Source organism: Bos taurus, chromosome 1 (assembly GCF_002263795.3).
Source record: "Bos taurus isolate L1 Dominette 01449 registration number 42190680 breed Hereford chromosome 1, ARS-UCD2.0, whole genome shotgun sequence".
Classification (NCBI taxonomy): domain Eukaryota; kingdom Metazoa; phylum Chordata; class Mammalia; order Artiodactyla; family Bovidae; genus Bos; species Bos taurus.
The window spans coordinates 67,890,372-67,914,204 of NC_037328.1; the positions used below are offsets into that span (position 1 = coordinate 67,890,372).

The 23,833-nt window shown below is 37.7% G+C and overlaps 1 protein-coding gene across 1 annotated transcript in view; it reads right to left on the bottom strand.

Annotated features, from left to right (window-relative positions):
- Window positions 1–23,833, bottom strand: part of HACD2 (3-hydroxyacyl-CoA dehydratase 2) — an 86,564-nt gene that overhangs the window by 24,243 nt on the left and 38,488 nt on the right. The window contains 1 exon segment of the mRNA NM_001130757.2: window positions 3,956–4,044. Within this exon segment, the coding sequence (NP_001124229.1) occupies window positions 3,956–4,044 (89 nt within the window).

The following is a 23,833-nucleotide window of genomic DNA, read 5'->3' on the forward strand; positions in this document are numbered from 1 at the left end:
GACATTACTTTCTTAAACATGCATGACAGACTTTTTGTAGGCAGCTTGATGAGAAGTTAACAATGATGGCAACTTGAGTGTCACAAAGTCCAGTGGCATGCCAGAGAGAAGTGGGAATCAGCTGACTGGTGAAATCAGGAGAACTCACAGGACATTCCAGAGGAATGTGAGAAAACATCCTTTTCTCTAATGATGGCAAAGGGTAAGGAAGAAAGGAGAGACGGCTCAGCAATCCAGGGCAAAGCTCTATTTTACACAAGTTACCCCACCTAGTAAGGTGTTGAAGGTGTTCGCTGCACTTAGGCTAAGTCACAGTGAGAGCCCAACAACTTCTTATTTAACTGCTGCTCACAGTGGTAACCTGGGACTTCTGCTCAAGAACACAGCAATCTCACACTGAGAACTCAGGAGAGGATATGTGGGGGCTTCTTCAAAGAGGGTTGGCCAAGAAAAGGGACAGTGGCCTACTTGTGTGTCCAGGAATCTGGGGCTTGGCTTAGCTACTTTTAGAGAAGGAAGAATATGTGTGCTATGGACTTCTGTTTTTGATGGGGGATAGGGGTGGGGGGTGGGGGATCATAGTAAGGGACATAAGGTGGCATTTCCTACTGCAGTTCACTCTGAAAAACATCAATTCTGTTTCAGGTCAATGAAGAGACAAAGACACTGACCCAAACAGAAGGTGAGGGGAATAAATGCCCACAGAAGCCTGATGTGGCAGTAGCAGTTGCCATCCTGGCTAACGCAGAAGCCAGTTCATTTCTGGGGGTCAGGTGGAAAAACTGCAAAGAAAACAGGTTAACTAGAATTTCTGATTCCTCCTGTATCCCACATTCCCTATATCTCACCCTGAACTTGTTATCAGAAGCTTAACTTTGCTTATATAAAGAGTCCCTTTAAAAGGAAAGAAGTGGGGAGGTTATTTGCTATGTTAGGTCAAGAAAAAGCTTTTGAGCATAGAGACATTTTATCTTTAATATCCTGCTCATCAAGAAGTTCTGCTAGTGATGGTGGATCCTTATACGTCAGAGAAGAAAACCATCTGATCCTCTTTTAGTTCTCTGATATACCTGGCAACATTTATGTGACTAGTTCTCTGCTGTTCTATTCTCTGCTGTTCTCAGCAGCAGAGAATAAAAATGACAGGTAAGAATGCATGTTCTATAGGGCCTCTTAAAAGAAAATCTACCTCAAATATGAAAAACGTAGTATCTAGTCCTAAAATGTATATAGGCTATACCTTAGTACATCATGTACAATTACAGAAAACAAGAGGAACGAATGTAGAAAAATCCAGGCAGGCCAAAGAGGGTGGGGCAAGAGTCCAAACCCAAATGTAATGCTATGAGAACAAGGCATGTGTGTCCACTTTAGAGGACATGTGATGTAAGAAAAGAAACTGAGGATGAAAGCAACGTACTGTAAAAAGAATTTGAACATTAATATGATAAAGTGAGATATATTTTATTAAGCAGTTATTTCTGGAATCAATTTCCCTATGCATTAGTTATTGGGAATTTAGTTATTAGTTGTGTGGTTCTCACCATTAAAAATAAAGCTGAATATAAGGAAAATAATGATATTTAAAATATGTTTCAGTAAAGAGAAGAATGGACATTTAACAGGGAAGCCATGTATAATGTTGTATAGGACAAACTAAATTATAGCTAACATGAAACTTGACAGCAGAAAAAATAGCCTTTGCTAAGAGAAGGGGGGTAAGGAGCAGGTGACGGACAGCAAACTGGCCTCTGAAATGCCACACTAACAGGTCTTCAAGCTACCTATCAGCAACTGGGGGTGGGTCAAGAGGGAATCTACTTCCATAAACAAAACAGTGAATGGGTTCTTTTCAAAGAAAAGACAAGAAGTGTGATCATGGAGCAGTAGGAACAATGAATCCTATTTACATGAGCAAGGAATAAGTCAATCAATAGGTATACACGAAAAGAAAACAGAAGAGGTGACAGAAAGACAGTAAGATTTACTACATTCCTAAGAAAATGATATGTTAATGATAGTAGAATTGGGTAACATTGGCTGCAGAGAAACAATTTTGAATATGCAAACATAACAAGCATATAACTGAAATTACTGTGTTGACACTACATGTGAAACCATCTGTTAAATGGCAAGTCTGTGCATCTGTCAGGTGGGTGATTACTAAGGGCAATGGCCAGGTCTGCATACCGTAATCCACAGAGACATTTAATAGCTTTTTAAGCCAAGCTGTCTTATTGCTCTGCCCAGAAAATTCTAGGAAATGTTGGTAACAGCAATATGGTAACAATTGCTTAACTTGAATTGTAAGCATTTTTGATTTACTTGTCTATACTCTTTGCCAGAAGTGCAAATAAGCAGGAGTGGTTACTGAAGCAGAAGAGAGGAGAAGCAGAGGCCATGAATAATCCATCAGCTGGAGCATTAGCTCCTGAACACCTAGTATCTGACTCTCTTGGCTGATTATAAACACTCCACAGTTGATAACACTCTATCTTCATGTAACTACACTCCACAGTTGATAACACTCTATCTTCATGTAACTAACATTTAATTATTAGAAGTACATAATTACTTGTTTAAGAATATAAATGAGTTACTATTAGGAAGAAAGTTTAGGTCACTTAAGACTATTGGGAAGTTAAAACTATGAGTTGCTGGTTAAATGGAAAGGAAAGAAGGAAGAAATACAGGTTATTATGATTTATAGAAAGGACGTTGAAGCCAATGAAGAGTAACTTTTCCTTACTCCAGAAACAACTAAGAATGACAACAAGGGGCAATATGTCACGTTAGGATTTACTTGCCTGTTTTTGACTTTTTCTTTTTTTAAAGAAATGTGGCCACTCTAAAAAGAGATCATGTAAAAGTATCAGATTGTTTTACATCCTTCCTACACAGAAAGTGTAAACAGACATCTTCGAGGAGTAAATGAGCTTAAAAGAAAAATTCTGCGGATCTGTAACAAGAACAACAACCTTAGCTTAGTCAATTTTCATTAAAAACTTAACTATGTGCATTTTTTTAATGTATAAACCACATGCTAATAAAAAGTTAAAAACAATCACTAGTTAAAAAACAAATGAAACTGTCTAAATAAATCCTGAAAAACCAAGTGTTTTGACAGGGATTTCAGAGTAATAGAAGACAAAGAAAACACCAGGATAATGCTAATAGATAAGTGCATTCCATGAGGCTAAAGTACCCCATAATGCTGGTGGTAAGTTACTGGGACTGGAAAACTGAAATCTGAATCTTCTTGGTGGGTACCAGTACTCTGCCTCATGGTGACATTAACAATAATGGACTTTTAAAAAGCAAAAAACATACTGGAAAACAATTCCCTTCTCCAATACCAGACAATGAAAGAGAGCTGTGGATTTATAGCCATGGTAATGATGGTTTCCTCCCTCCAGTTCTTATAAGAAGCTGGCCTGGCTGGGCATCTGCCTCAGACCCTCAGAAGAGCACTCATCTCCCTGAACCATTGGACTCAGCACACTTGGGAAGTCCATTAATGCAAGTGGACTGGGTAGGAACAAATTTGTTACTTTACCCTGGTCTGACAAAGATTGGACTGGGAATGAATTTATGTCCCTCACTTCCCCAACAGTCCCACTACAAAGATGGAGCTGTCCAGAGTTTATGGTGCTGAATTCAAACAAGGAACCAGAAAAATATAACTGAGGTGCAGACCATAGCCACACCAGCCAAATCTCAGAGGGAACTGAGACTTCAGGTCTTAGTGTAATCAGTCTCCTTTTTTCAATTCTGTATATTTGGGGTATGTTTCCCACAAGTAACCAAATTCCTATAGTACAAGTGAATTTTATTTGGGCTATATTGATACGCTGTGGAGTTCCATCTTTAGCAATAATACACGTGTGAGAAAGAAAAGTTGACTGAAGCTTGTTAATGCTGACATTGTTTTATTTTTGTCTATTTAAATGCTTACCTCTTTGACACTATGTGTTACTGCCCATATTAGAAAAACTCTTGACATCACCTGGAAAGAAGTCAGGACAACAGAAGACGGAACAATTCCTGAAAGAAAATTTAGGATGGGTAAATAAATGTATTGTAGTGAGTTTCAAAATGTAATAGATTTCCTAAAACATCCACATTTTAATGTTTAAAGCCATCATGAGCGTCTACATTGCTATATAGACTATGTTTTTCAGTGTAGTCAATATTAAAACTTTTTCCTCCCTCAAAACAATAATATTGTTAATGGTAATTGCAAATCATGGAATCTAGGTAACTTTCCTAGGTCTTTCAAAGTCACTGACAAAGTACAGTATTTTTTAATACTTTTACAGGCAGAGAAAATAAAACTACTGCTTAATGCTTAAAATTAGACATTGAAAGCTCATTTTACAATATGGGTTTCAGAAATTAATAGGCAACTATGGAAAGGAAAATCAATAGTTTGTGTCAACAGAATGTTGAAAGCTCCTGGCTTTCAGACTGGATATGATACACTAACAGTCAGGTTGGCATTTTTTATATTTTGCCAACAAGCAGACAAACTCAAAGTTTATACACCATTTTTTCTCACCTTATTCATTAGGGTAAGCACTGGTACAATTATCTTTCCAATGTCCTCAAGTTATAACGCTAGAATCATGTTTAGTTATTTTTGATAATTATCAAGTTCTGCTAAGTTTACATTTCTTTGGCTTCTCCCTTCAATTCCTACAACCAGTCTGTATCTAGAGACCAGCCACCACCATTATATAAAAATCTTCCCTCCTTTAATTCATTTTAAACCGAGTAATAATTCATTATCTAAAAATATTCTCTTCTCTCTGTAACTTCACATTGGCAAGGAACTGCTACAAAAATAAAATCTGGAAGCAGAATTATGGGTATCCAGTCCAATAACCCCTCCACCATTTCTCTCTGGTCATACTGCTATTAGTAACTAGACTTACCAACTTCCCAGACCTGTCAAATTCCATGTGGGCAACTCCACACTTGCCAGGAACCCCTTATCACAGGCAGTAAATTCTTCATCCACTTTAAAACTAACCTTATCTTCAATACATTCAATGGACTATCCCTGATCAATTTTCATTCTTCCAAGCCCTCTAAAATCACTCAGACTTCTGGGCATTTATATAGCTGGACAAACTACAACTTGCCAAAAGACATATGTGCAATCATATGAAGCTAAAATTACCTCTATAGGTTTGGCTATGAAAGAAATTATTTTATATCTCATTAAGAAAAAGAGATGCTACATCCTATTAGAATGAGTTTTAAAGATGTGGGCTTTGAAGAGGTACGGTTTGGTTTTCAAAAGCAAGTAAAATGGACATGTCAAGCACAATGCTTGGCATATAAAGATGCTCAATAAACCTTTATAGAATGAATGAAAATCAAAGTGTTAGCCATTCAGTTGCGTCCAACTCTTTGTGACCCCCATGGACTACAGTCTGCCAGGCTCCTCTGTCCATGGGATTTCCCAGGCAAGAATACTGGAGTGGGGAATAATGGAGTGCCATTTCCTTCTCCAGGGAAACAGAATGAATATAAAAATATAAACATATGGACATATAAATATATGGAATAGAACTGAGAGTCTGGAAGTAAACCCTCACATTCATATTCACTTGATTTTTCAACAAGAGTGCCAAGACAAATCAGTGGAAAAATATTTGTCTTTTCAACAAATGGTTCTGGGATAACTGAATATCCACATGGTAAAGAATGGAGCTGGGACACTTTCTTAGACCAAATATAAAAAATCACTCCAGATGGATCAAAGATCTAAATGTAAGAGGCAAAATAACTCTTTGAAGAAAACACAGATGTAAATTTCTGTGATTCTGGATTAGGCCATGGTTTATCAGATATGAAAACAAAAGCACAAGAAATAAAATTGGGCTTTATCAAAACTAAAAACGTATGTGTCTCAAAGGACATTAAGACAGTGAAAAGAAAACCCACAGGAGAAAGTATCTACAAATATATATGTATAATCTGGAGCTTATATGTAAAATATATAAAGAGCTCTTATAATTCAATAATAAAAGAAAACCCAATTTAAAAGTGAGTTTGAGTAGACATTTTTCCAAAGAAAATATGCAAATGGTCAATAAGCACATGAAGAGGTGCTCAACATCATTAGAGAAATGAAAATTAAAGTCATAATGAGATAGATACACTTCACATCCACTAGGAAAGTGAAAGTGAAAGTAAAGTTGCTCAGTCCTGTCTGACTCTTTGCGACCCCATGGACTGTAGCCTACCAGGCTCCTCTGTCCATGGGATTTTCCAGGCAATAGTACTGGAGTGGATTGCCATTTCCTTCTCCAGGGGATCTTCCCAACCTAGGGATCGAACCCCGGGTCTCCTGCGTTGTAGACAGACGCTTTACCATCTGAGCCACCAGGGAAGTCCATCCACTAGGAGGGCCACCATTACAAAGACATATAATAACAAAATTAAACCAGTCAATCTTAAAGGAAATCAACCCTGAATAGTCATTGGAAGGACTGTTGTAAAAGCTGAAACTCCAATACTTAGGCCATCTGATTTGAAGAGCAGACTCACTGGAAAAGACCCTGATGCTGGAAAAGACCCTGATGCTGGGAAAGATTGAAGGCAAAAGGAGATGGGGGCAGCAGAGGATAAGATGGTTACATAGCATCACTGACTCAATGGACACAAATTTGAGCAAACTCCGTGGGATTCTGGAGGATAGAGGAGCCTGGTGTGCTACAATCCATGGGCTCACAAAGAGTCAGACATGACTTAGGCAACTGAACAACAACAACATAAGAAGAAGTATTGGTGAGGATGTGAAGCTGGAACCCTCATACATTGCTGACGGGATTAGGAAATAGTGCGGCCACTCTGGAAAACAGTCTGCCTCAAAATGCTCAAAATGTTAAATACAGAATTATCCTATGACCCAGAAATTTCACTCTTAGAATATATATACCCAAGAGAAATGAAAACATGTATCAGTTCAGTTCAGTCACTCAGTCATGTCCAACTCTTTGTGACCCCATGAATCGCAGCACGCCAGGCCTCCCTGTCCATCACCAACTCCTGGAGTTCACTCAGACTCACGTCCATCGAGTCGGTGATGCCATCCATCCAGCCATCTCATTCTCTGTCATCCTCTTCTCCTCCTGCCCCCAATCCCTCCCAGGATCAGAGTCTTCTCCAATGAGTCAACTCTTCACATAAGGTGGCCAAAGTATTGGAGTCTCAGCTTTAGCATCAGTCCTTCCAATGAACACCCAGGACTGATCTCCTTTAGAATGGACTGGTTGGATCTCCTTGCAGTCCAAGGGACTCTCAAGAGTCTTCTCCAACACCACAGTTCAAAAGCATCTATATATATATACCCATACAAAAACTTTTATACCAATGTTTATGCTGCTGCTGCTGCTGCTGCTAGGTCGCTTCAGTCGTGTCCGACTCTGTGCGACCCCACTGATGGTAGCCCACCAGGCTCCCCTGACTCTGGGATTCTCCAGGCAAGAACACTGGAGTGGGTTGCCATTTCCTTCTCCAATGCATGAAAGTGAAAAGTGAAAGTGAAGACGCTCAGTCGTGTCCGACTCTTCACAACCCCATGGACTGCAGCCCACCAGGCTCCTCCATCCATGGGATTTTCCAGGCAAGAGTACTGGAGTTGGGTGCCATTGCCTTCTCCGACCAATGTTTATAGTGGTATTTATATTAGCCCCAAAGTAGAAATATTAAAAATGTCCATCAACAGATGAAGGGATACATAAAATGTGGCATAGCCATACAATGGGACATTAGAAATAAAATAGTAATAGAAAAAAGAAATGAAGTAATGATACATGCTACAATATTAATGAACCTTAAAACATGATGCTGAGTGAAGAAGCCAGTTACAAAAGAGCATGTATTATATAATTCAATTAAGATGAAATATCCAGAGTAGGCAAAATTATACAGACAGAAAGGAGATTAGTAGTGACCTGGGCCTAGGAGGTTAGGAAGAAAATGGAAAGTAATTGTCAGTAGGTACACAGTTTTGTTTTGGGGTAATGAAAATGTTCTAAAATTGATTATGTTCTAAAACTGTACACTCTAAATGAATGAAGCGAATGGTATGTGAATAAACCTTTTATTTAAACAAATGCACAAATGAAGTATAGAGCCTGATGGTGTAATATGTAATACTGCTAAAGAAGCTAATTAGTAAGTCAAACATTAAGTGAATATACTTAGCCAGATCACAATTCCAATAAGAAAAACTAAAAAACATTGACAATCAAAGGTTTTCCTAAATGAGTTATCAAGTACTTGTCACTTAAGGAAAGACCACCACTCTTTCTAGCTTCTTTTTTTTTTTTTAACTCATAGACCAGCTCATCATGTAAAAATTAATATTTTTTTCCTTTAATTTCTGCTCTTCTTTTATCACTGAAACAACAGGCTAGACAGCTAATGGTTTGAGCAGTACTCTAGGGCTGCTGCTATATTTGGTTGGGGATCAAAAAAATCCAGGATCTGGCCCTCAGACTTCCAAGTTCAAAAATCTGATTTTATGTCACTTAAGAGCAAGAATTAGTCTCTTGGGAAAAACCAACTCATTAATCAAATTCATAGGAGACTAGCTAACAAACCAAAATGTCAATTTATTCACTTGTAATAGATGCACAGCCTTTATAATAACTGAATGACTAGGATTTGAGAGACCCTCATCTAGGGGTGCATTTTTTGCAAAATTGCTTTGGAAGTGTGATTTTAAACAGAGGGGTTTGGGAGATCTGGAGATGAGTATCATCGTTCAACTATATACAGCTTTACTAATTATCCCTTCTCTACTACAAAGCTCCCTTTCCTAGGAAACATGGATATTTATATGTTTCCCTTTCAAAAGCACTAAACAAGAATTATTTGACTGCTTTCCTTAACAAGTAAGTTTGGGTGACCAAAAATAAAGATTTACTTTTTTGGTAAATTTCCCACCGGTCTTTTCTTCTGTTTTTAAATACAGTTCAACTTCTATTGTTTATACTCTTGTTGCTTGCTTTTCTCATTTAACATTTTAAGAAATTTTCTATCTTACAACATATTAAAAATATTTTAACTTGAGTCATAATATCCCTTTGAGTGGAATGTATTTGTTTATTTCTTCTCCTTCTGTGAGACATATATATTGTTCCAATTTCTTGATACTATAAATGAAGTAATTAAGTATTAAAAATAACACTTAAAATTTTTTTGAGGCTTAGACCCTTTTTTTAAAAAAAAAGGATTATTTCCTTGGGACACTTCCCAGAAGTGTAACTACTAGGTCAAATGGCATGAATGCCTTTAGAGCTCTTGAAATATACCACCAAATTGCTTTCCAAAAAGGTTGTATCAATATATACTCCTACCAGCAGCATGGAAGCATGCCTGCTTTAGCACTGCCTCAGCAGTAAATTTAAATTTGAGTAAGTTAGGAAATAAAAAGCCGATCAATGCTTTCTAATTTGACACAGATGTACAGATGTTTTTAGCTTTGCCTGCAGGTGCTCCTATATGCCTGTTCCAGAGAATCTTGCTATTTAGGCACCTGAAATTCTTCCAAGTGATGCCATCTATACCAACTCTCACTTTACTTAGTTTCTACAGCACAGAACCTACCTTAACCAGTCACCCAGTATACAGCACTTCTGACCCTCATGACAGCAGATCTTTTCTCGACTTGTAACAGTCAGTCCCACTGTGATCACATCTGTTATACCATTACCCTTTATTTGAACACAGTGCTCGTTAACATAGCATATTAAAACTACCCAAACTGCACACTTTTGCTGTGGATGACTGCTTCAACTGGCTGTTTCCAAATGACAAAGAGAGATTCTACAACCTGATCAGTAAGCTATTACTAGATCAAAATTCATTCAAAATGATTACTAGGTATATATTGTTGTTGGGTGGTTTAGTAGCTAAGTTGTGTCTCTTTTTGCGATCCCATGGACTGTAGTTAGCCAGGTTCTTTGGTCCATGAGATTTATCTATTGGACAGAAGTATTGAGAGGAACCTATCACTTAATTCAACAAATATTTTTGGAGTACCTACTCTGTACTGTTCTTCATGCTGGGGGTACAACAGGAAAGGAAAAGTCCCTGCTCCCATGAACTTACACTCTCAGGCTATAACTGATTTGCTTTGGAATAGCTTTTATTTTTAGCACATTTTCCCTGAAGTTGATGTGGGGCTAGTAAAACATTTGTAAACAGGAAAATGGCATGACTGCTTCTCAGTTTCAGAAAGATATCTCTGTCAGCACTGCAAATCTTTGGCAAAGCAAGGTTATAAATTGAGAAATAATTATGAGAATTTATGTTGAAAGGGTGATAAACTTTTGAAGCAAAACACTGGCAGGTAAAAGAAACGCAGGCACTTGTGTGTGGATGTGTTAAGCAAAAGCTGTATAAAGGGGAGCTGGCCATCAGTTTCTCATTTCTCCTGAACCAGGGTGCTACGAGGATGCTCCAACCACCTGATCCCTGCGAAGCTGAGTAGCACTGAGAAATCCTTCCTGCCTGATGCATCCCTCACATGGGCCAGGTTAGTGGGACTGGAGACTAGCTACACATGACCAAGACCAGGATGAAAGCTAAGTACAGGAAAGGCAACACAGGCCAGGAGCAGAGCAGGGTAGTGTTCAGATGGAGCCCACTACCAAAGAAAGACAGGAGTCACAAAGTTGGTGCCAGCAATTAAATTAAATGTGGAAACTGAAATCAGAATCTCCCTACCCAAATTCCAAATCCACTGAACTAAAAATAATGAACATTAAATAACAACAACAAAAATGGCTAGCAGTAACCAGAAAGGAATCGGGTAAAACATTATGTCACACATTTTAAAAAATGCTAGCCAAGAAAGAAGGGATTATTGCATACCTCCTACTCTGTCCTCAACCCCCAAAAGTGATACTGGTGAATCAAAAAAATTGCAAGAATCTCCACTAACAGGCCTAGATTTGGAGAGAAACACAAATTTCTGACTGGAGTGTGACAGACATGGAGGCTGGAAAGTGACGGGGAAATGACTAACTGGGAGCCACTCACTGATGCTAAGCCTTTCAGATCCCCCCCAGAGTTGGAAGACTAGTGCAAAGTTCCCTATGGGGACAGGATATACTTTCCTTTTTTTTTTTTTTTTAAATTTTATTTTATTTTTAAACTTTACATAATTGTATTAGTTTTGCCAAATTTCTACAGGGTTGAAGAACTCCAGGATGGAGTAATTAAGTCTCAGAAGAAAGAGCTCATTTAAATAAGTAATTTAAATTAAATTAAATTAAATTAAATAAAATAAGTAATTTAAATAAGTCTTTAAATAAGTAATTCGTTCACCTTGTTCAAAACTTTTAAAGTGTAAAAAGACACACGGAGAAAAGCTTCCCTCCCAAATCCATCCTACCACCACTCAGGTGCCTTTCCTACAGGCAACCAGTTAATGCTTTGTCTATCACTCCAGAGATACAGTTTAGGCAATCAACAGCAAATACGTGAGTCAATGTGTAAAGATGCATTTATACACACTCTTCCAATTGTTTCCACGATGGCAGTCTTTACACATATACACTATCACGTGTAAAATACAGCTAGTGGGAAGCTGCTGTATAGCACACGGAGCTAAGCTAGGTGCTCTGTGATGACCTAGATGGGTAGGATGGGGTAGGGTGGAAGTAGGCTCAAGACGAGGGAATATATGTAAACACATGGCTTACTCATGATGTGGTACAGCAGAAACCAACAAAACACTGTAAAGCAATTATACTCCAATGAACAAATAAGAAAAAAAATATCCTGAATATCTTTCTATATCAATACATGCATACAGTTTTAATTATTAAGGCTTGATGTTTTAATATCCATATACTCTCTAAGCCCTACTCCCATATCCTCAGTGTGTAGAAAAATACATAAATCAGGAAAACCTCCATCCTTGAACTGTAGCTCAGAGGGAAAAACAACTGAATCTTAAACATTGTGGAAATGCGGTCAGGGCGGAGTCAGTAACGTTTGTATCAGAGCAAAGAAAATGGCTGGACAGAGCTGCTCACAAGACAAAAGGCACAGCAATCACATGAACACAATGCAAGTAAAATAAAGCATGCATTGTTGGCAGAAGGAGGTCAGACAGATCTGAAGCACAGGAAGGATCTGAGGCACCACTGCTGGCTATGAAGATGGAGAGGCCATGTGCAAAGACGGGAGAGCATCATCCAATTGCTAGGAGCAACCTAAGGACAATAACTAGAAAGGAAATTGGATCTTAGCATTGTAACCACAAGGAACTGAAATCTGCCAATAAGCTTAGAAGCAGATTTCCCCCTAGAGTCTCTAGATAAGAATCCAGCCCAGCTGATACCTTGATTTTGGCTTTGTGAAGTACTAAGCAGAAAACACTCTAGTGGTTAGGATGATAAAGAATCTGCCTGCAATGCAGGAGACCCAGGTTTGATCCCCAGGTTGGGAAGATTCCCTGGAGAAGGAAATGGCAACCTACTCCAGTATTCTTGCCTGGAGAATCCCATGGACAGAGGAGCCTAGCAGGTGAGTCCATGGGGGTCACAAAACGCTGGACATGACTGAATGACTAACACTTCCACTTCCAAGCCAAAAACACACCTGAGCCCACCGAACTTCTGACCTAAGAGCTAATAAACAGGTGCTAATTTAAGCCAAAAAATTAAATTAAAAAAATAAACCAAGCATTGAATTTAGGAGAAAAGTCAAAGATGTAAGCAATTGGAAGGAAGATGATAATTACAGAAGATAGAGACAATCCAACACAAGGATAATTGCTATTCTCAAAGTAGAGAAACCAACAATAGAACAGAAAACGTATTTAAGGGTATAGTTCAAGAAACGAAAGAATTACATTTGTACAGAAAGAACAGTGAAAAAGTAAAACCGAGAACTTTCTTGATTACAAAAATAATACTTCTGGGATCCAAGGAGAAAAAAAAAAAAAACAAGTTATCTACAAAGTGGCAAGAAAATAAGCCTGGCTTCAAATTTCTCCACAGCAACATTCAATGTCAATAAACGATGAAGCAACACTACTAATACAAAGGTCTGAGGAAAAGAAAGTATGTTCAAGAATATGATACCCAGCCAAGATGTCACTGGCAAAAGGTAGACACCACTAAATATTTAAGAATTTGTCACATAATGCCTATGTGACTGACCCTGAGAAACACACAGTGTCAGAAATTCAGACAAACTAGACATAAATCAAGATAAAGAACTCAGGAGTAGAAAAGTCATGCTAAAGGGGTCCACTGTAGGCAATGAATCCATTCACATACAACACTAAAACTAAACAACTATGGTAATTACGGTCATAGAACAGAGTGTGCTGTGCTGTGCTACGTCGCTTCTGTCGTGTCCGACTCTGTGTGACCCCATGGACTGTAGCCTGCTAGGCTCCTCTTCCATGGGATTCTCCAGGCAAGAATACTGGCGTGGATTGCCATTCCCTTCTCCAGAGGATCTTCCCCACCCAGGGATCAAACCTGGGTCTCCTGCATTACAGGCAGATTCTTTACTGTTTGAGCTAGAGGGAAGTCCTAATATTAAATTAGTAACAATTTTAAAATGGGAGTCAGGGAAGAACTGATGGAAGAACAAATAGCAATACTAATTCTCTTAACAGAATTAAATATTGCCTAAAATATAGCTAAATGTAAGTTTAATCTAAATTTTTCATAATCTTTTTATTAAACTTTAAGGGACCTTTTGATAAATAATGTTTTTCTCATGGTTAAAGGTTTTACAATGTATTTATTTTTTACAAACCCAGTAATTTTACTGAAAAATAGCATGTATAGCATGAGCTGTACAACTTGATTCTTCTATTCATTAACTTCTTCTTTCTTTGTATGAACATATATGTAAAGAGAATGCTTCCTGAATGATGCTTATCCAATATTAGTCAGGATTAGCACTACTGGTAGAATCTAGAATCATTTTTAAACTTTATGTACTTTTACATATTACTTAAACTCCTTATAAAAAATAAGAGTTAAAAAATTTAAACTAATAAAATCATCATTCTTAACAAGAGACTAAACATTTGGCATCAGCAAAAGATAATTCTGAAATTGAACTAATTCCAATCTTAAACAGAAATTTTCTTAAATATTTTCTCTTAGAGTACAAGCTAATCTTAGGGAAACAGAAAATATTTCTGACCAAAATGAAGAGAAGGGTGGGAGTATGAAATTCAAGGAAGATGTCTGGCTTTTTTTGTTTTTGTTTTTTAAAGGACTGACAGAGAGGCAGTTTTCTTTCCTTTTTTCCTGGGATATAGAAAACTGGCCATTCCTCTTGGAGTTGCAGCACCTGACCTCCCAGAAAGCAATTTTCAATATACTTAACATAAGCACACTTACTTTATTGAGCCTCTGACAAAAGAAATTTGTGTCTTACACTGAAATCAATAGCAAAATTATGGTATTCTTAAGATAAGCTCTAGATTTGAGGCTGGCATTTCAAAAAGATGTACTGAACTATACGATGGCATTACATTTTGTGTTAAAAGGATAATGTTACTAAATGCTTATTTTTTTCACAAAACAGAAATGAATATAAAATCAGGCACAAGAATACTTCATGTGTCTAGCATTGGGAAGGACTATGTAGTTAGAAAGAAATCTTTTCCCTTTCCATGACAAAATTTTAAATACAGAGGTGCTTCTCAAACTGGGGCATGTATATGTGAAAGATGTGCATCAGGGTCCAGTCCAGCAACATCCCACAAGCAATCAAGTATGAACTCAACCCAAAGTAAATAAGATAGAAAAATAACTTCATGTAGGCAACTCTGCGGAGAAGGCAATGGCAACGCACTCCAGTACTCTTGCCTGGAAAATCCCATGGATGGAGGAGCCTGGGAGGCTGCAGTCCATGGGGTCGCTAAGAGTCGGACACGACTGAGCGACTTCCCTTTCACTTTTCACTTTCATGCGTTAGAGAAGGAAATGGCAACCCACCCCAGTGTTCTTGCCTGGAGAATCCCAGGACGGGGGAGCCTGGTGGGCTGCCGTCGATGGGGTCGCACAGAGTCGGACATGACTGAAGCAACTTAGCAGCAGCAGCAGGCAACTCTACCCAGGATTTCACAGTGTGAACAGAGTGAGTGGTGGTCTCAGGTCTCCTGGCCATGCTGATTGTGATTTTACAGTCAAAGATAATGTAATAGTCATCCAATGAGGCCCTGAGCACTGAAAAATTGATGCTTTCAAATTGTGGTGCTAGAGAAGACCCTTGAGAGTCGCTTGGACAGCAAGGACATCAAACCAGTCAATCCTAAAGGAAATCAACACTGAATATTCACTGGAAGGGTTGATGCTGAAGCTCTAATACTTCGGCCACCTGATGCAAAGAACCAACTCATTGGAAAAGACTCTGAAGCTGGGACAGACTGGGGGCAGGAGGAGAAGAGGGCAACAGAGGATGAGATGGTTGGATGGCATCATTGACTTGATGGACATGTGTTTGAGCAAACTCCCGGAGATAGTGAAGGACAGGGAAACCTGGCGTGCTGCAGTCCATGGGGGTGGCAAAAAGTTGGACAGACCTAGCGACTGAACAACGAGGCCCCAAATGCAAGCCAACTGCTATATGTGGAAGAGTAAACACTTTCAACACTGGAGGAAAAAGTGCCTGTGCTGGACTCACTGAGAATCAATAGTAAGTTATATTGTATTATATGGACAATTTAAGGTATTTTTCATTGAAATTTTACTTCTGCATAACCAATTCTACTTTAGGAGACAACGTCACAGGATATACATATAATGTATTTTCATGATTCATTAATTTTTCCCCGAAATTCTGAGGGGAAATCCATTTTTACATTAAAACATAAAGAAGGGAACTTCAAAAGTGTTCGATATTTATGGCAAGTTATTTGGTCTTTACTCTCAAACCTCTTACAGTGGAATTACACTTCTTACAGGTATTAGGCAAACTTGTGAAAAGCTGGAAAAGCACTATGATATATAACAAAGATATAAGGTAGGAAGTTGAGCCTACAGAAGATAGGGGTAGGAAAAATAACTTGAAACCGTCAGAGAAATTAATACCTAAACAGATATGGAGAAGGCTTGTGCACTTGCTTGGGGCAGAACCCAAACTTGGCTTAGAGCTCCTTTATGACAGATGTAATGAGAGAAAACAATCCATGTATAATTCAGTGTACATGAAAAAATTGGAACCAACATGCCCAGTTTTTTGAGCCATGTACTTACATGTTAAATGGCTTTGACTATAGTAGTGATTTCAAGTTTACTGGATGTCTTTACATGCCTTTACTGTTTCCTCTGTTTCAGATGGCCAGTGGTCAGAGTCTCTGCCACTAATTAAGAATCTCCACTTAATCGAGGCTCTTACATGTAAAAAGTAACAATAAGCTGGCTGTAAGAGAAGCCTTAGAAGTCTGAGAGACCTCTAAAGGAAATGAGCTCCTGCATGCTTTATCAAATATCCATTTGTGGAATTCCCTGGTGGCTCAGACGGTAAAGCGTCTGCCTGCAATGTGGGAGACCTGGGTTTGATCCCTGGGTCGGGAGGATCCCCTGGAGAAGGAAATGGCAACCCACTCCAGTACTCTTGCCTAGAAAATTCCATGGATGGAGGAGCCTGGTGGGCTACAGTCCATAGGGTCACAAAGAGTCGAACATGACTGAGTGATTTCACTTTCTTTACTTTGGGGGGTCTCTATTTTTTAACAAAGTTACTGGAAGTCTAATCTCTGAATGAGAGCAAAATATAAACGTGAAAAAAAAAATGACATATTTCCAACCACTCTGAGGATAACACAAAAGGGTGACACATTTTGAAAAAAGATGAAAACATAGAAGTATTAGAAGCCATTCTCAAAGAGGACACAAAAAGTCAGTGTAAGTCATGGAAACTTACTCAAACATCTGTATTATAGTCAGTATTTTTATAGTAAATTACCATCTGATTAGGTTTAGTGGTCACTGCAGGTGTTTTAGATCAAACTGTTAATTGTAGCTTTGAAATGGGGATAGTTCATATATTTTTCCCTAGCGAAGCTACATAATAAGTTTTTCTTAAAAAAAAAAAAAGACTTATTAGTATCTCTATTTTTAAACTTACTAAGTTTTGTCTCAATATACTTCTGAAAATTCTATTACATAAAGCTTTCTCAAAAGGCTGAACCCAATCTGTCATTTACTGGAAATAATGCAAGATCTAACAAGTTTGAGAGTAAAATCATTTCCTTACTACTTTAAAAAACCAACAATCAAAGGATCTCACTTAAGCAAACCAAAAAATACACTTCTGTCAAACCATGTTCTCAGAGTTCTACCAAACCCTGTGGGTAGGGAAGGAATACTAAAGTTTAATTTCACTAGAAAGTTGTGAAAGAAGGCTTCCTTGGGAAAGATTCTCTATTTAAAAGAGCAAGTAACCACAAGGGTTATTCAAATACGGTGATCTTTAGCTAAGAAAATCTTAACTGTCACCACTGGAAAGGATCTAAGAGATCAAGTTCAATTCAGTACATGACAGATGAAGAAAGTGAGGTCTGAAGAAGTAAAGTGACTGCCAAGCTTATATGATAACCGAATACAACAAATTAATATTTATGTTTAAAATTTGGTGATTATTCTCAAAAAAGTTAATTATTGGTCAACATATAACAGAATTAAAGTATTTTCAACCAATATGACAACAGGTTAACATTCGAAGCATATAAAGAAATAATTGTTTCTGTCTTTTAAAAAAATCAAGACCCTAATGGGCAAATAAAACAAACAGCATAAGTAAATAATTCACATAATATTATAACAACATAATAAACAAACATACAGAAGTATACATAATTTCATAATTAGCAAAAAAAGTACTAAACAAGAGTGGGATTCCCTAGTGGCCCAGTGGTAAAGAATCTGCCTGCCAATGTAGAGATGCAGGTTTTATCCCTGGGTCCAGAAGATCCCCTGGAGAAGGAAATAGCAACCCACTCCAGTATTCCTGCCTGGGAAATCCCAGGGACAGAGAAGCCTGGTGGGATGCAGTCCATGAGGTTGTAAAAGAGTCAGACACGACTGAGCGACTGAACAGTAATGATAAACAAGAGTAATTTATCATTTTATATGATTATCTTAGTGAATATTAAAAATAATCCTTTGCAATTCAATTTGGCAATATTTTTAAGAGTTAAATGAATCTTTATACTCTGGATTAGTAATTATATGTGAAAATATACACAAAAGGCATAATCTGAAGACTAAAAAAAAAATCACATATCAGATACTGGTTGAAAAATTAATATTTAAAAATGGGAACAACCTGAACATTTTACACTGGGAGGCATAATAATACATCTAATTCAGTAAGATATTTTGTAATTAAAAAAATACCAGTGAATACAAGATAAACCTGAAACATCTTGTCATATCAGAAAGCAACGACACTAAAAAGATGACAAAGGTTCCATCATAGAGAACTTGGAAGACAATGTGAAGATATTCCCACTGGCCAAGGATGGCCATTTTGGGCACTAAAAAGAAGAGATACAACATACTGAAAAACACCAAATATGCTAAAATTCATGAGGTCACAATGATAAGAAGCAAAGACCTTCACTGTCCCTTTGACATGGCCTGATCTATGCTGTTTGGAGGAAGGGGTGAATGTGTGTGTGTGTGTGTGTGTGTGTGTGTGTGTGTGTGTGTATGTATCTGAGTGTGTCTATTAGTATCAGTGCCTGCCTGGGTCAGGTAAATGACATCTCCAGTTCTATATGGGAGGACAAGGGTGTGTAAAGCAACATGAAACCTAGCTCTCATTTAAACTTACAAACTAATGTTAACTATTCTCAGAACTGGATTTTTTCCCCTCAACATTGAAACTGCTTTTTCCTTTTGAATTTAATGAAATATTGCTAGTTGAAGCCAGTGTGACATGGTAAGAGAGCTGTCAGGCTGATGAGGAACATTGCTGCCTGTTTTAAAGCCAAACCCCAAATCATTTTAAAGAATAAAAAATATTGTATATAGGAAAAAAATCCAGCAAATTTGTACTGGTTTTCTATAGAGGATTCTGGGAAACCAACACATTATTCGAAAACTGGTAAATAAAGGGAAAGAATCAAGCCTGAAAAAAAGAACATATATATATATATATATATATATCCTGTTACATCACAAGAAACTAAGGTAAGTGGGAAAGGAACTGGGTTAATGGAGAACGATGGTGGAACAGGGGCTCACCTATCACTGTATACCCTTTAGTGAAGTAGCCATTTGAAAAATAGACTCATTTAAGTATCACCATAGAGATTATGTAAAAAAAAAACAACAGAAAAATGGCTATATTAAAGGAAAAACTCAGAAATCAAATGGTAGCCACTCTGATTATAATGCAAAAACTGCATAAACACATAGACCAGGTCTGGAAGGAAACACAGAAAAACAAACTTATTGACCAGAATTGCAGAATTTAGGGCATTTTTTCTTTTCATTAAAATGAATTCCATTGTTATATTTATAATGTTATTTGTCTAATAAATAATGTTACAGTGGCATTTAAATGGAAAACATAGTATTTTCACTCTGTTACCCATACTTATATGAAAGCCCAGCTTTTTGAACCTTGAGCCCATAATCAAGGCAGTAAGAACCATTTGGGGGTAACTTGACTCTTACTGTAAGCAAGAGGTCTAAGAAGGATAAAAGAAAGGGTCTACTGAGGGGCTGTTCATACAGTAGATGTTAAAAGTTCAATGACTCTGCCCAGCTCTCTCCCACTCTGGCACTAATGCGGGGGTGGAGGCGGTGGTGGCATTCACTGAGTAGGAGGCCAGCAGAACATGGAAAAAGCCTGTCGACAGTGCATAAAAGACACACTGAAAACACTGCCTCAGGAGGAGTGAAGCTTGTCAAAGTACTGCAGAGGCTGGGAAAGTGAAGAGAAGAGAAAGAGCAATTATAATCTGAACCTAACAATTCCTCAGCTAAATTTAACTTGAGAGGTGGAATATATCTGCAGCATGAAAACGATAGGCAAATGAATGCTCAGGTACAAAAAGACCCAACCTACACAGAACTTTAAATGGTCATTGTAAAAAAAAAATTCAACTTTCATATTAATTATTTGCTATTCACCTGAATATATTTCAGTTGTGAACCTCCCAAATAAATAAATGGACTTAAGGATGAATATAGAAATCCTAGGCTTAGAGCAGAATCTTTTTTATTTCTTGTTATAAATCAAAGTTAGTGAGGATTTATTAATGCCAAACTTCTCCAGAAATATTACTTAAAATTTTCCAGCTATGAATAATGAAAATTAAATAGTAACTTTCATTTACTTTTTCAAGTTTGAAATGAAATTTCTTACCCAGTCTTCCAAACTGTGTCAAGAGATATTTACACTGTACTATGTTCACAAATAATTCTAAAATATATTACCTAAATATCTAAAATACATTATCCTAAAATACAAATACTTTATATACACAAAAGTGTATATCAAAATGTAATGATAACTATTTCTGGGTAAATAAAGTGATTTTTACTTTCTTCAAGTCTTTCAGTATTAAATAGCTGACCTTTAAAAGAATATACATGTGTTACTTTTATATAGAAATAGGCCTTTAAACTTAAAAATGTCATCAAGACAGGACTTAATAGCCACCATAGTACAAATTCTGTTAAAAATAAAAATGGGTAGAAATTCAAACAAAACAATAGGAAACCCTATTCCCCCTGCCTTGTTTCACACACAACTGATTTACAATTATTTTGGCAAAAAAAAAAAAATATATATATATATAATAAAAAATCCAAGTTGAAAACAGCTTTTGAGTTTATTCAGGTACTCCTTATTCTAATGAAGACTTTGGCAGGAGGAGTTGATCATGTACAAGGTCATTACTGAGATTCATGACCATGTGTATTACTTAGGGATACTGAGATTTGTGACCATTCATATTGAATATGATGTAGGGGTAAACCAACCTGTGTTTATGCTTTTCAAATCCAACTTTAAAATATAAAGCAGACTGATTATTCACATCAAGTACTCTAATATTACTATACTCTGCTGCCAAGTGGATGGACTCATGGATCACTCTACTGGCTCAAGACTAAACCATTCAAATCCTTTGTGGCAACCACCACTAGTTGATTATTCACTGAGATTTTTCTCTTTTCCTAACTAACAAAGCACTGATCTTATGTGGAATAGCAGGGTACCGGGCTAAAACACTAGCTTCTTTGGAATCCCATGCAGTTGGAGAAAGCATGTGGCACAGTCCTGACCAATGAAAAAGAAACTATTTCTGGAAAGCCTTGCTGTGCAGCCACTTTGTGCCTGCAGCCACCTTCTGCCTGTAATGTGACATGACACCACGTAACTCATAAGAGCCATGTTACAACTATAGGACCACACACACCAAGACAAAAGTGACACATCTTCATGAATGGTAAGAGCAGAAAGACAGATTTCTTGTTATATGGGAAAAAGAAACTTCTATTTGGCTAATGCACAGTAGTCACAATTCTGGTGTGTACAGCCAAATGCAATTCTACATATCTTTTTTTTTTTTTACAGCTGAGAAAACGAACCCAAAATCTTAAGGGCATTTGGTTAGACTTAAGAAGTCAAAACCATCCCAAAGAAAAAGAAATGCAAGAAGGCAAGTGGGTGTTTGAGGAGGCCTTATAAATAGCTAAGAAAAGAAGAGAATAAAAATGCAAAGGAGAAAGGGAAAGATACACCCAGCTGAATGCAAAGTTCCAGAGGACAGCAAAGAGAGAGAAGAAAGCCTTCTTAAGTGAACAATACAAAGAAACACAGGAAAACAACAGCATGGGAAGACTAGAGATCTCTTTAACAAAATTGGAAATACTAAGGGAACATGTCACGCAAATATGGGCACAATAAAGGACAGAAATGGCAAGGACCTAGTGGAACCAGATGAGATTAAGAAGAGGCGGCAAGAATACACAGAACTATACAAAAAGGTCTTAAGGACGCAGATAACCACGATGGTGTGATCACTCACCTAGAGCCAGACATCCTGAAGTGTGAAGTCAAGTGGGTCGTAGGAAGCATTACTGTGAACAAAGCTAGTGGAGGTGATGGAATTCCAGTTGAGCTCTTTCCAATCCTAAAAGATGATGCTGTGAAAGTGCTGCACTTAATATGCCAGCAAATTTAGAAAACTCAGCAGTGGCCACAGGACTGGAAGAGGTCAGTTTTCATTCCAATCCGAAAGAAAGGCAATGCCAAAGAATGTTCAAACTACCAAACAGTTGTGCTCATTTCACATGCTAGCAAGGTAATGCTCAAAGTCCTTCAAGTCAGGCTTCAGCAGTATGTGAACCAAGAACTTTCAGATGTACAAGCTAGATTTAGAAAAGGCAGAAGGAGAGATCAAATTGCCAACATCTGCTGGATTACAGAGAAAGCAAAGGAATTTCAGAAAAATATCTACTTCTGCTTCATTGACTATGCTAAAGCCTTTGACTGTGTGGATCACAACAAACTGTGGAAAATTCTTAAAGAGATAAGAATACCAGATCACCTTGCCTGTCTCTTGAGAAACCTGTATGCAGGCCAAGAAGCAACAGTTAGAACCGGACATAAAACAATGGACTGGTTCAAAATTAGGAAGGGAGTATGTCAAGGCTGCATATTGTCAGCCTGCTTATTTAACTTATATGCAGAGTACATCATGCAAAATTCTGGGCTGGATGAAGCACAAGCTGGAATCAAGACTGCTGGGAGAAACATCAACAACTTCAGATATGCAGAGGAACTAAAGAGCCTCTTGATGAAGGTGAGAGAGGAGAGTGAAAAAGCTGGCTTAAAACTCAACACTCAAAAAACTAAGAACATGGCATCTGGTCCCATCACTTCATGGCAAATAGATGGGGAAAAAGTGGAAACAGTGACAGGTTTTATTTTCTTGGGCTCCAAAATCACTGCAGATGACTGCAGCCACGAAATTAAAAGATGCTTGCTCCTTGGAAGAAAAGCTATGACAAAGCTAGACAACGTATTAAAAAGCAGAGACATCACTTTTTTGACAAAAGTTTAGTAGTTATGCACAGATGTGAGAGTTGGACCATAAAGAAAATTGAATGCTGAAGAACTGATACTTTCAAACTGTGGTTCTGGAGAGACTCTTGAGAGTCCCTTAAACAGCAAGGAGATCAAACCAGTCAATCCTAAAGGAAATCAATCCTGAATATTCATTGGAAGGACTGATACTGAAGCTGCAGCGCCAATACTTTGGCCACCTGATGTTTACAGCCAACTCACTGGAAAAGACCCTGATGCTGGGAAAGATTGAGGGCATGAGCAGAAGGAGGCAACAGAAGATGAGATGGTTGGATGGCATCACTGACTCAATGGACATGAGTTTGAGCAAACTCTGGGAGATTGTGAAGGACAGGGAAGACTGGCTTGCTGCAGTCAATGGGGTTGCAAAGAGTTGGACTCAACTTAGGGACTGAACAGCAACAACAAAGTGCAGGACAAGATAACACTTTTAAAAAGAAGTTATTCCAATTATACTTTTCCAGTCATGAAGACTAATGGCATCTGTATGAAAGAAGATGGTGAACTTTGGTGTAGTATTTCCTCCTGGTCAACGATTTCCTAAATCATCTCTAAACCTAAGTTTATATCTAAAAAAAAAAAAAAAAAAAAAAAAACCAACCCACTAATACTTAATGTCCAAAATCAAAAGCATTATAATCTGCTCTCTTTCGCAATTTTGACATGTGGTATTCATGAGCATCTTTTAAAAACATCTTTCTGGAGCCAGGGCAAC